Below are 14646 nucleotides of genomic sequence, written 5' to 3' on the forward strand. Positions count from 1 at the left end.
GAGGCAATGAATTTCTCTGCATGCATCTTCAAACAATGAAAAATTGCAATCTTTCTCTCTGACAAAGCACAGTGCAAGGAAAAATACTTCAAAAGAGTGCTCTGTGACTGTTGTAGTGAAGTCCTTATAATGCTATGTTTGAAACAGACACAATAACAACATCAGACATTCAAAATAGGAAGAATTGGATTAAACAGGTCAATTCTTGAGTACGGCAATGCCCTCAGAATAATGTTGCACACAGAACACTAGATTTTAAAAGGATTTATAAATGTATATTAGGATCTACATTTTCACTCTGCATGAAAACCTTTCTACTCTGCTTTTCAGAATATATCTTTTTTTTTTCATATAAAATGCTGTGATAAAAACTGCATCCTGAAAAAAAGTCTCATGATTCTTAAGGAGTTTAATAATACACTCCTTAAGAAAAAACTGTTAGGTTGCCAATATGTAGGTTTAAATGACTGAGAGAAATTATCAATAATTTTAATTATTAAAATGAATTTTTATACCATCCTTTTAAAATAAATCCATGTCCCAATATATTGGAAAGTTTATGAATTATATTTGATTCAGTATAGTTGTTCAAATAAAAAACCAGCAGATATCTTACTCAGTTTGGTTTTGATTCTCTTGCTCCTTCTTCTCTGCTTAACTTCACTATCCTCATTCGGAGTTATTTCCTGGTATATGTTTGTTTCTAGATCCTGCTTATCTTCAGAAGTAGATTCATGAATTTCACTGACAAGAGATTTGTTTAGAATCAACAAAAACATATAATTCTCCATATAAATCTATATTCTCTATATAAATCTATATATGAGAGATAAAAACATCAATCTATTTGATTTTTAAAGGAAGTCTGTAATAGCATGCAAGTATACAGGCTAACCTAGGTAGTACTGAAAAAGGGAAAGTCAGAAGAGAACTTACTTCCAGATCTCCATATAAAAAGGTACCTTTTACCTTTTCATCATTTATAGTCACTTGCATGAGGAATGAGAGTACTCTGTATGTTACATTAATTAAAAAAACGAATTTAAGAATATTATGCATGATTTTGTCATACTCAAAATCCTTAGCTTTGTTTCTTCTTGCACTGCCACTGTGAGACATTCTCTGCTGAGTTTCTTCAAGCATTTGGCAGTGACTGGAAATAGGAGCTCTGCACTCTCTTGAGGAGGTCTCGCCCAACTGCACTGCTTTCCTTGATGTTTGGGCTGCTTCTGCACATGCGGTAGCATTCGCTGAATGTGCACTTCCCTGAACAGATTGCTTTTCACTAGAGGTGACACCCCAGTAATTTGAAGTTACTTCTTTCTCTCTTTGCTGATCGCCCAAAGGCTATAACAAAAAGTAAACATTACACGGAACTGGTAGCACACAGTTAAAGCAAGGGTGGTATATACAGGAGCTCCAAGAACATTGTCTTATATGTATACTCACAAAAAACAGAGGTGTTGCTTAACCAAATAACTGGAATTCTACAGGAACAACAGAGAGAGGCTGCCAAAGGAGAAGCACTCCTAAAGTAGTTTGTGCCCCTGGCAGAATTAGCCAAGGAAATCTGGATACTCAGAATGACAGCTTAAACAACAAATCTAGACTGGCTAACAGTGAACAAAAGCTGTTACTATCTGAAAGATGTTTGGTTGGACATATGAAATGACTTAGCAGATTCATTTCACCTTCCTATGGACATGAGTTCCTGTCCTAAAAAATAAAGTGATATTTAAGATGTCTAGCGCATTTTATCTCACTCTTGCACAAACTTAGATATGTGCACAAGATCAGGAACCATGTCTCACCTAAGGTTCAGTAACTTCCACCTAAGATGTTACCTCTAAAGTCACACCATACCTGAGCTACAGCCACCACAGACAAGATTCACTTCACTTCCCTTCAGCCTTCTAAAAGCCAGGTATCGAGACAACACTAACATCCTTATTACCCCTACCACTAGTGAAGAGAAAGAGTTACTTTCAGACATGATGGTAGTTCACATTGTCCTAAGTTGTGCAAAGGGGAACCTAAATGACTGGTGTATACCAGAGGCTTATCTTTAATAGTCACAAGAGAAAGCCCATCCTGAAGATATGTCATCATATGGCAGCTAATTTGAGTATATTCAGTTTTAGTCAGCAGAGCGTGACGTGCTGCAAAGTATCACTCAAGCTGCTGAAACCTAGGTACTCATTAGCTCATTACACACTTGAGTAATGCTGAAAGCTCTTAGCACACACCCTCAGCAAACATTCATACTAGCTCTTCCACGTGATGTGGGAGAACTTGTTAGTCCTTTCTTGGGACATAGATGAAAATGGAGGATTTGCTGATTAATTCTTTTAATTGACACATTCAGCAGACGTGGTCCCTTCCATGTCCAGAGGTGATATGGGTCCTTTCCTTCAAGAGTACATAAGACACGGAACACGTACAGAGGCACCAGGAGATTTTGAAACTCCTATGCTGATTATAGATTTCCACATCAGTCACCGAATTAACTTTTCTGGGATTTCCCATCCTAGCAAGCTCAGACATTTTTGTAACATCAATAACAAAACAAGAAAAATGCTACTGGATTTTTAAACAAAAAAATACAAATGTATTAAACATGTAAATTACTGATGCTAGTTTATTCTTTACTAAGATTCACGACCCCAAGTAATTTGGCTATTCTATAAAATATGTCACGATAGACATGTTTTTTTCAAGCATTAATTAAACTGTGCATATACTTGCTCATTTGTTGTCCTCTGCAAGTCAGATCCTCTTAAGGCTTTTATTTCTTCCATCGGAATTTTAGCAAGTTGAGGCTCAGTCTTGTTTGTTATTTGTGTACAGTCATCACCTAATTGGAGAATACTAGGTTCTGAATTTAACTGCTCTTCCTCTGTGTTAAGCTGTATCTCATTTGGCACTACAGGAGATCCTGACATGGCATTCAGAGCTCTTACAAGCTCTATTGGCAGTGCATCAGTGCTCTCATCTCCTGACGAATCAATGGAACAGAAATTACCTAAATCATCAGGCAATAAGTTTATCATTTTAAGACTCTCAGAATCACTGAGGGATCCCAACAAATCAGTAATTTCAAGATCACTAGTGCTTATATTCAGTTCAGTGAATGCTTCCATGAAAATCTTCCCTACAGATGTCAATGAAAGATGTGTATCATCATCATGGCAATGTTCTTTTACTGTGTTATCCATGTCAGAAGTGGTCATGCAGGTTCCCTGGCAATCTTCTAAAACATATGGAAATGTATGTTGTGATGTCTGTTCGTTTCGAGCCATTATCATATCCTCCAGGATATCTAGACAAACGCTTACTTCTGGAGAGAGATCTTCATTTAACTTCTGTGAAATCTAAACATTTAAAAAATGTTTACAAAAAGCAATGGAACAACTCTTTCTGAAAAGCATGTCATTACCATTCACTTGAGAAGTAATCCATATATATACATGTATTTTGTTTGCAATTTTTGTGCAAACTACAAGACTTACAGCCTTCCTAAGAATTCATACAATTTCTCAACAACGGTCAGAATGAGGTCTTAGCTTCAAAAGTAGAGCACCTTAGCTGTTTACTTCCATAGCAGTGAAAATCCAGAGTAAGAGAGACTAAATCTTTCATAAAATCAAAGATATTATGCGATTGCCAAGGACCTGAGGGTATTCAAGGGCTTAAAAAAAAAAAAAGGCGTTACGTGCCACCCAGAAATAATGAAGGTTAACATATTCACGATAATATAAAAAGCATGGTTAGTAAAACACAATGTATGAGCTTTGAGTATGTGATTATGTGGATCCTACACAGGTATGGAGCATTTCTGCTTCACAAGCTTGAGTTCAAAGCTTTAGGCATATGTTGGGAGGCTGCACGTTTGAGTTTCCACAATACAGAATTGTGGAATACAATTACAGAATACAGAACCACAAAACCATAACTGTTCTTGGAAAAGTAATACCACTACTGTTTTTCTAATACTCTGAGCTGCTTTCAATAGGTTCATCCATTTTTAACCCAATTAGTAGCTTTTTTGATGTTTTTTTCTTATCCCTGGTCCAAATACTTCTGCAGAAAATCAGATGACTCAGCAGAACTAAACTATTTTATTCTAGATAACATTTGTATATAATAGTGCTGTTGTTTAGTAGTATTTGATCTTAGGGAAATCTATTTCAATACATTTTTAGACTCTTGCTGCCAGCAAGTGGCAATACTGCTCACTGCAAGAATCCTTTAACTACTGGTAATGTAATTTTGATAAAGCTCACACACAGTAGAACAGAAAGGGCAGAAATCTGATAGCACTAACGTTCAGCTTGTAAGCCATTGCAAATTCATGACTCTTGTTGAAAATTATTTCTTACTTTTCTATTTCCTAACTTGTACCTGTGCAGCTAATTCTTCTTTTTTAGCTACTGGTTACTTCTTACTTTATTGTATTGAATTACAGTTTCTTTTTGGACTACATCTCTAATTTGTGCAGGCTTTAGAGAATTGGAAAAAAAAACAAAAAAACACTGGCATGACTTTCTGTACTTGAGGAACTGTGATATAAACAGCATGTATGTACATTACAAATCTCCTAAAAGAAGGGTTCAATGCATTTGCTGAAGGGCAGGTGAAACATACGTTTATATTAATGCAGAAGTACCACACAGGCACAAATGAATAATTTTGCAAGATCCAAAAAACCCAAATCCCAACTAAAATCCAACACTTCAAATGTGACTGGTGTTGAGAAAACCCCCGCTTTCCTCATGTGTTAATTATTCCCTTAATCCAGGTACAGATCCTATTGACCTTCTGGCATCGGCTCAGAATCTCCTATTTCCTCATCTTACCCAGTTAGCATACACTGGTAACAGCTGAGCATGGCCACAGTCAATGCCAGCCTCAGCTGATGCAGAACAACACACCAGACGAAGCCCGTGGACAGATAAGTCAACCACAGCTTCCATCAAAAAAAAAAAAATAAAAAAAAAAATTTACTTATCTGTGGATATAAAAAAAAAATAGATTTACTTGTCTGTGGATATAAAAACTGTGTGTTAATAAACGCACTGCAACGAAGGCCAAGGCGCAAGCCAGGCTTACCCAAGCCTTAGGTATCCACCTCTCCTTGCGCACTACAGGAGCAAGCTTTAACCTGGCCTGTCAGTTCCAGCAGATGGCACTGTATTCACATCAATGCAAGGAACTTTTTTTCCATGTTTTGAGAACAATTAAAAAGTTAATCGAGACATCAGTGGCTATTTGGCGTCACAGACTGTGGCTTTCAAATGTTACTGAACTGACTAATACTGAAGCATAAATAATAAGGATGTAGTGGAAATGTTAAGTAGACTCCTCTATCTGCTAGCTTGGAGTCGGAACAGCAGCGGAATTCAGCCTTTCAATCACTGTAAGAGTTAAGGTGTCAGAAAGATCAACATTATCATCTGAGCTGAAGATTACTTCTATATAGTGGGACATGAGGGATGCACAGAGAGCCACAGAACTGTTGAGGCTGGAAAGGACCTCTTGAGATCATCTAGTCCAGCCCTGCTGCCCAAGCAGTGCCAGCTGCAGCAGGTTGTATAGGACCACATACAGTCAGGTTCTAAGTATCTACAGAAGATGGAAATGCACAAGGTTTCTGTGCAACCTGTTTCAGTGTCTGGCTACCCTCACAATTAAAAAGTGGGGGGGGGGGGTTGTTTTTTTTTTAGGATGGTATTTCTTTCTTTTTTTTCCCATTGATTGTTCTCTCTGGCCAGTACTGAGAAGTCCGCTTCCCTCATCTTCATTCCTTCCTGTCAGGTGTTCATACATATTGGCAAGATCTCCTTGAGCCCTCTTTTCTCCAGCGTGAACAGTTCCAGCTTTCTTGGCCTGTCCTCATACAAAAGATCATAGAAAGGTCTGGGTTAGAAGAGACCTTCAAAGGTCATTTAGTCCAAACCCTCTGCAATGATCAGGAACGTCTTCAACTAGAGCAGATTGCTCAGAGCCCCATCCAATCTGACCTTCAATGTTTTCAGGGATGAGGCATCAGCCAGCTCTCTGGGCAATCTGTTTCAGTGTTTCACCACCTTCATTGTAAAAAACATCTTCATTATATCTAGTCTGGATCTACTCTCCTTTAGTTGAAAACTGGGGCCTTTTGTTTAAAACTGGGCCCTGCAATAGGCTCTACTAAAAAGTCTGTCCCATCTTTCTTATCAGCCCCCTTTGAATACTCTGTAACATGCTCCTGAAGCCTTCTCTTCTGCAGGCTGAACAACCCCAATTTCCTCAGCCTGCCTTCACAGGAGAGCTGTTCCATCACTCTTCATCTCTGTGGCCCTCCTCTGGACTCACTCCAACAGGCCCATGTCTTTCTTGGGCTGAGAACTCCAGAGTTGAACACAGCACTCCAGGTGAGGTCTTACGAGTACCAGTACTCCCAAGCCCTTCTCTCCAGGGCTGTTCTAAATCCCTTTATCCCCCAGCCTGTATTGGTGCCACGGGTCACCCCAAGCATCACGCAGGACCTTGCACCTGGCCCTGTTAAACCTCATGGAGTTCACATGGATTCACTTCTCAAGATTGTCCAAGTCCCTCTGGATGGCATCCTATCCCTCAGATCCTAACCTTACCACTTAGATTGGTGTCATCTGCAAACTTGCTGAGGGTGCACTCAATTCCACTGTCCATGTCATTGATAAAGGTATTAAACAGTACTGGTCTCAGTACAGAGCCCTGAGTCTCTACTGATCTCCATCTGGCCATGAAGCCATTGACCACCACCTTCTGGATGTGACCACCCAACCAATTTCTCATCCACCAAACAGTCCACCCATCAAACCCGTACCTCTCCAATTTAAAGAGAAGGTTATTGTTGGGAACCCTGTCAAAGGCCTTAGAGAACCAGATGCACCAGTCTTTTAATTCTCTTCATAGTTCTGCACTGGATGCAGTCCAGTGTGTCTGTATCTTTCTTGTACTGAGGACCCAGAACTGGACATAGTTTGCTGTGGGTGGCCTTACCAGTTCTGAGGAGACGATCACCTCCTGCGACTTGCTGGCAACACTCTTCCTTATGCAGTCCAGGATATTATTCACCTTTGCTACACGAGTGTGTCACTGGTTCATGGTCTGCTTATTTTCCCCCAGGATCCCAACGTCTTTCTCTGCAGAGGTGCTTGCCAGCCAATTGGTCCACAGCATGTACTCATGTCCAAGGTTATTCCTCCCCAGATGTAGAACTTCGCGTTTTTCCTTGAGGAATTTCATGAGATTTCTCTGTGCTCAGTTCTCCACCCTATTCCAAGTCTCTCTGAGTAGCAACACAACTATCTGGTGTATAAGTCACTCAGTACCATCTCTGAACTTGAGGAGGGTGCATTCTGTTCCTTTTTCCAGACCATTAATGAAGATACTGAACAGTACTAGACCCACTAGTAACAGACTAACCACAACACATATCAGAGTTGCTACAGTGCCAAAATCAAGACAAGCTAGTAAGACTGATTTCTGCTGTCAGGACTTCTATGTAGAGATTATTAGTTTATTAATTTCTCTTGTAAGTACACAAAACTAACACATGCAGGGACTCACTGCTTGGTTGTCAAGGCGGCTGTCTTGTCCTTTCTTCAAATTAGGATACACAAACCTATGATAGCCATTAGTTCCTCTCACAAGATGTCTTCCTGCAGCACTTAGATCTTGCCAGTGATCATCAACCAATGATCATCAACCAATATGCAAAAAGAACAATTCACTGCAATGATCATTTCCAACCTTTTTAGTCCAGGCTCCTAACATATCCTCTCTGGAGGTATCCTCAATGCACCCAATCTGCCTGTTCTACAGAGGCTATTAACTGTAGATAATCTTTGCTCTAAAGTGTTTTGATATTGTTCTATGTAACTAATACTGTACAATGAATGTTTGATTTAATAAACTTGGTATTATAGTTGTATACTGGTAGTGTATTTTCAAAAAAGGAATAGCCTAGAGGATTTCATTTTTGTCCTTTGTTCCAAGACAAGGGATACCTGACCATGTAATCAATCACATTTGCTACAACACAGGGACAATTAGCCATAGTGGTCTTAAATTTCTCTTTAGTGAATTTTAGCAAGTACTGTTTTTCCTACAACCTTAATCAGCCTGCCTGAAAAAAAAGGAAAGTAAAATAGATTTATATGTAATTCTAAGTTTTTATTTTTAGATACAAAACTATGGGACTAGCCAGAACAGCCATAATGCTATGATTTCAGCAGAAAATTACACTGCATATTGTAAATTGCTGCACGCTGGAATGTCAAAGAAGACATAATGGAACTGGTATCCTCTCTAAGTTAATGGGAGGTTTCCTAAGGAGCTGTAGATAGCAACAAGCATTATATGTACCCAGTAAAATCCCCTCATTTCTCTAGCACCCATGCAGCTGATGCCGCTAGTGGTCAGAAATTCTCAAAACTGCCCATGACACTGCAGTAGGACTTGGTAATAGCAGTTACTTTTTGCTGCAAAAATAGCAACAAATTTCAACTAGTTTGTCTGTCCAGCACAAATAGACCTGAAAGCAATGAACCAGTCAGAGTGAACTGAGACTAGAAATCAAAAAGCACAGAGAGCATTGTGTCTCAGAGGAGCAACAGGAGGTAACAATGCAGAGGTTGCAAAGCAGATACAAATAACATCACAGAGTTGAAAAATGAGGGAAAAGATAGATCCAAAGGTATTCCCTCACTTTTACCTCATCAGCAGTGAAACCTGTCACTCACGAGCAGCTTTGGTGTTACCAAAGAGGTGTATCAAATAGACTGGTACTACCTATTTTTGGCCACAAGTCATTACTCCCTAAAAGGACAGTTACAGGTATTCTGTTCCTCCTCAAAGACTTTCCTAATATCTCTCCCATAACTTTCATTGATGGAAAATATTTAAGTGACTAAAAGTCTTCATTACTTTAGCTTCCTTATAGATTCTGGGTCATGGTGATGTCTTTCCTACTTCCCTGTCACTGCTATGCTTCTACCCTTGTGCCCTGCAAGCTTAATAACTGCAGTTCCTACCCAAAAAGCAGGAAATAAAAATTAGCTCTGAAGTTGTTTTCACCTAGTGCACTCGGTGTCAGTTTCTACAGCTGTACGCTTGCTTTTTTAAATGAAAGAACCAGGATTTTTTCAGTAAAATATGGTCTATATTAATTCCGTAAATTATGGCCTATATAAACAGATTCAATTAAATGGTATTTTATAGACGTTTAGTTGTAAAAATACACTAACCTTTTCTTCTGAATCTTTCTGAAATCCATTCAATTCAATATCTAAATTTAGGAGAGTAAAATATTTCAGTTGTATTTTCCACATCTGAAAGTTATCACCTCTAATAAAACAGCCTCATTTCCTGACTGAGGCTGAAGTTCCAAACTTTAAAAATTAATACTGTCATGTTCCCTAACTGAAATTGACAAGGTTTCTAGTTAGGCTCTGTTAGCCACCAGAACACATTCTAGGGCTATTCTGTCACATATCTTCACCGCAGTTTAGAGCCCATGTTTCCAAAGACAATCAGCAGATGGAATTGCCGTCCATTCCCCAGGATGAGACCTATTCCCTGCTCTCTGTAATTACAATGCAATTAGACAATACAACTAAAACAACCCAGTAATTTACTGCCTCTGAAAAGGGTTGATCCCAATCCCTGTGCTTCAATCACTATGTTTTGTCATACATGTAACTCCCTGGGAATTTCCTCATCAGAAATGAAGTGAATGATTTTCTACTGGGTTTGCAAAAATTACCTCAAACAGAGAGACTGCAAAACAGATAGGTCAATTTTGCACTGCTAGAAGCATAGAGGAACAAACAGAAGTACAACTGAAGTAGCAGCAGGTGAGAGGCAGATCTGGGGAATCATCATCAGCTTTTTTGCTTCTCCTTTCCTACTGAGGCCTTTGATTTCAGATATGTTGGTAAGAAGCATGTAAGAACCTTAATGACTCTTACATCCATGTTTACCTTACACATCCATAGAGCACCTGAGTACCATGTGGCTTGTAACTTTAGTCAGAAAAGCAACGAAATAGTTTTAAGCTGAAAATATACCACTGGCTTGGGAAAAACATTTATTTCTTCAAACAATCCCAACAGAATACTTACAAGTGTGTAACTTGTAGTTCAAGACAAGTGTGAAAACTAAACAACTGCTCTAAAGGCCACATATAGTCAGATCCTAAATAAACCTACAGGGATACTCATCTTCAGCTTCTCAAATTATTTTGTCACAGCTAGAGCAACTTTCAGTTTTGTGCAAAACACAACATACCTACAGAATTATTTTGGTGTCCCTCTACTGAAGCATTCAGTGAAAAAACAGACTTAGAAATATTTTCAGTAAGTGATGGATACTTTATCCAACCCCTGGAATTAAATAATATAATAAGTTTTTCTTTAGAAATAATTGTATTCTGTTCAGTTCAGGACAATTTCTACAATACTTTAGAGTTTATTTATGCAGTTTTGTACTTACAATTACTTGTGGAAACTACTGCAATTATTTTAAAGGCATACTTCTCTTTACAAGCACATATAGCAACTAAGACTTTCACATTTCCTAAAATGAGCTAACTATGTTTGTACATCAGTGAAAAAATGGTCATTCCTATTTTTATTACTTCTTCCTGTATTTCTATTATAAATTTATCTGTTGCTGAAATCATTCCATAGCTTCTAAGAGCGAAAGTCGTAATTTATTTGTTACAAATTTTTTGTTTATTTGTCTAATGTCTAATCCCTGAGTAGTTCGCAGTCATTCCTGTTGCTTACACACTTATATAATTGAAGGAAATATCACCAATGAAAACACGTGCAGTTTGACCCATACTGGAAACAGAATTACCATTGACATAAATATAGATGTTTCACTAAGCAAACAAGGAATCTACTTCACAATAGAGTATTTATAATAAAGTAACATACAAAGGGAATTAGAATTTAATTGTTTAATTATAGTCCACCTGACTGGACTTCCTGTGTGACCTATAATACTCACTGCAGGAGAGACTGAGACTGGTCAGATGTGTATGCCTCTTGAAATATCTGAATTAAAAAAAAAAAAAAGCAAGTTAATAAACAAAGTACTTCATTATTTATTTTCTCAGCTTTATTACATGCTTATACTTCTGTAATTGAGTTGGAAAATGGAAATTTTTGATTCAAACTTTGCATACATACTAATAAGATAAAAACCCGTTCCACTTAAATCTTTTTCTTTTCCTTTGTGCTGTTTGAGAAAAATGCTGAAAAATAGATCAAGACTGAAAGACAGCACTCACCCAGAAGAAAAACATACCTATGCAAGTACAATACGAATGCTTTAAATGTTAGGTGGTTTATACATCAAAAGACCAAAAAACAAGGTATTTTTATTTCAACTCCCAGTTTTAATCCTCTTTTTGTAACAATTGCCTTTTTATCGTTAAGACTGGGTGCTGCTCCAGAGGCTGTGGAGCTCAGTATACAACTCTCAATATCCGTGGAAAAAGCAGAATTAAAGAACTTAGCTGACAACTTGTTGTCCCATCAGCAAGCTGTAAGTGACAGAGCTGCCACATGCAGAGGCATGAAAGGTCATGTGGGTAAGGTGAGAGCTAGTATCAAAGCAAGGACTGAATTGGAAGTCTTCAAAAAAAGGAACTTGGATCTGCTTTTTTGTCCCTGTACATAACAGCAAGATCTCCCCTAACCTGGAACAAGAAACCTTTATGTAAAGTCTAAGACAACCAAGGAACAATTAAGACAGGCAAGTGAACTGCAGAACACTTCTGATCCAGATGAGCCAAAAACTGGATATTACTAGTGGACTATCAGTTTAACAGCTGCAATTTTAAACACATCAGTGGTATACAGTGGAGAACATCACGGCACCAGCAAAACTCTGGGAAAGAACCTGTTAGTGTGGACACAAAATGATGACTTATTTGGCTTGCACAAGATACTAGCAACACAGCAAGAACAACTATCTTAGCAATGACACGAACAGCAACAGGAGGAGTTAGCCCAGTAAGGACTGCTAAAAGGCTCACTGGTACAGAACAGATTCCATAGAAACAGCCTGTGCAACAATTATAGACTGATCTAGTTCAAAAATACTGCAATGGTATAGTCGGCAGAAAGTTACAGACTTCGCTAAATACACACTTTGTACAGATCAGCCCTGGTATTTACACAGAACATTATTCAGAGACCAAGCAAGGTCAGCAGGTTAGCAGAACAACTACTAAATCTCTTTGACTAGCTAACATTGCTCAGTCAGACACTTAAAGCTCAATGGTGTACCTCAGAAGAAGGAGGAGCTATTTTGTCTGCTAAAAAATTAGGTTCTAAGCAAAATCAGTGCATTGCTGATAGGTTGCAAGGCCTTCTCACATCATGAAAGTTACACAAATAGTATTTGTGGCCATGGACTGCAACTATTTGGAACAGCCTTTTGTCCTTTTCTCTTGCTTTTGGCAAGAAAATTCATGCAAAAGAAACTATTTTTCTCATTTGAACACTTACTAATACAGCCAACTATCTGAGGGGACTCCAGATGTGCTCCAAAAAAGACTGATGCTTAAAAGCTCTAAGTGCCATCAAACAACTTCAGGTGCACTTGGCCAAACTGGGCAAGAAAAAAAAAAGACCCTGAAAAACATGAAAAGCACAAACCTGCATCATGGGGCCTGCCTGAACAAGCCATGGAATAGGGGGTTAGTAGATAACAGCAATGATCTGTCAGTTGGAAAGAACCTGAATCCTACAAAATCTGTATATCTACTGCATCTCTGGTGGAAGAGAAGTCTTACTTACAATCTCTCACACAGAATCACAGAATAATTTAGGTTGGAAAAGACCTTTATGATCACTGAGTTCAACTATAAACGTAACACAGCCAAGTCCACCATGGAACCATGTCCCTAAGTGCCACGTCTACATGTCTTTTAGGTACCTTCAGGGATAGTCACTCAACCACTTCCCTGGGCATCCTGTTCCAGAGCTTGACAACCGTTTTAGTGAAGAAATTTTTCCTAATATCCAATCTAAACCTCCCCTGGCACAACTTGAGGCAATTTCCTCTTGTCCTTTGCTTGTTACCTGGGGAAGAGACTGACTCCCATGTCACTACAACCCCCTTTCAGGTAGTTATAGAGTGGGTGAGGTTCTCCCTGAGCTTCCTTTTTTCCAGGCTAAACCACTCCGGTTCCCCCAAGCCACTCCTCCTCAGACTTGTGCTCAGCATTCACCAGCTTCATTGCCCTTTTCTGGACCCACTCCAGCAACTCAATACCTCTCGTGTAGTGAGGGGCCCAGAACTGAACACAGCATTTCAGGTGCGGCCACAATCACTTCCCTGGCCCTGCTGGCCACGCTATTTCTGATACAGGATAGGATGACATTGGCCTTCTTGGCTGACTGGGTACAAGCTGGCTCATGTTCAGCCAGTTGTCAACCAGCACTCCCAGGTCCTTTTCTGTGAAAAGGACTCTCTTCACTAGTGTGAAGAGCCACACTAGTGCAATCTATGCATGCAAGTATCAAGGATGAAAGGCAAATATGGCTCCTTACAACATTCAGTGAAGATTTAAATTTTATATCGTCCCCATGGTGTGCATAATCAAGCTGCCAGTGGCATGCTATATAGTCCTTCCAGGAAAAAAAAAAAAATTAAAAAAAAAAAAAATTGTGAGTTTCCCAAACTATTCAGTGAAAAGTACTAGGTTTCTCTGCTTTTATGACTTTTTCTTTGGCAGACAGGGGATTTATCCTTAGACTTGGAAAAATCCCTTTCTGGGATTGCAAACTGACTACTCCGGTGAGATACATAAAGCCAAAGACTTAGGTCACGCAGCAAATAATCATCCCTGCTCCCAGAGGAGAAAGGGAGAGCATAAACGGGCACTTCACTCACTCCCTCTGTCCTTGCAAAACCATGATAAACTTCAGTCAAGACAATTCTGGGACACGCAAGCAGCAAAACAGACTTCCAGAAAAAAGTCTGTGAAATAACAGCTTCCTTTTTCTTTCTACTTCACATGCTGTCACTTGAGATAAATTTATTTGCAATTCTATAATGCTCTGTAAAAACATTCACTTCAGTAGGAGTGTCTTTTTTCGGTGTAGTTTCCATCCTCTAGAAAGCAGTTCAGTTCTTTTAAAAACCCTTCTCAGACTGGAAAAAGCATACATAGTGGTCTTTGGACTGCTGAATCCACAACACTAAAGACAGTCTAACAGTTGCAGGTTTTAAAATAATCTCAGTTACAAAGTAGAAACCTGTTTGTTTCTAATTGTTTCATGAGTGTATCCTATGCAGATGGAAAACCAATCGCTCAACTGAACAAGTGTTTACTGATTAGATACCAAATGTGGCAAACATACTGAAATACAGGCTAATTAGCAGAATAGGGAATACAAAATTATCCATAGAATAGAATAATTAGTCCATCATTATGCAAGCATTCTATTCTGCATTTCAGATTATTATCTTTTTTAAAGAAACACTTGTCCAATCAATGTATCACAGCTAACCTCATAATGAGTAACTGAAGGGTGTATTCTCGCATGGTTAACCCAGATAGCTGTCCTTGAGCTTCTGAAGGGAACATATTAAAAACTC

The 14646-nt window shown here is 38.8% G+C and overlaps 1 protein-coding gene across 1 annotated transcript in view; it reads right to left on the reverse strand.

Annotated features, from left to right (window-relative positions):
• Window positions 1-14646, reverse strand: part of ANKRD31 (ankyrin repeat domain 31) — a 67059-nt gene that overhangs the window by 48124 nt on the left and 4289 nt on the right. Inside the window, exons 4-9 of the mRNA XM_061369548.1 lie at window positions 11041-11087; window positions 10315-10409; window positions 9273-9313; window positions 2742-3362; window positions 1073-1347; window positions 617-744 (exon numbers count right to left, since the gene is read on the reverse strand). Coding sequence (XP_061225532.1) covers window positions 617-744; window positions 1073-1347; window positions 2742-3362; window positions 9273-9313; window positions 10315-10409; window positions 11041-11087 — 1207 coding nt within the window. The remainder of the gene's footprint in view (window positions 1-616; window positions 745-1072; window positions 1348-2741; window positions 3363-9272; window positions 9314-10314; window positions 10410-11040; window positions 11088-14646) is intronic.

The sequence above is a fragment of the Neopsephotus bourkii genome, unplaced genomic scaffold, assembly GCF_033783945.1.
Source record: "Neopsephotus bourkii isolate Nb327-2 ecotype Australia unplaced genomic scaffold, CSIRO-AGI_Nbou_v1 NB_1507, whole genome shotgun sequence".
NCBI classification, from domain to species: domain Eukaryota; kingdom Metazoa; phylum Chordata; class Aves; order Psittaciformes; family Psittacidae; genus Neopsephotus; species Neopsephotus bourkii.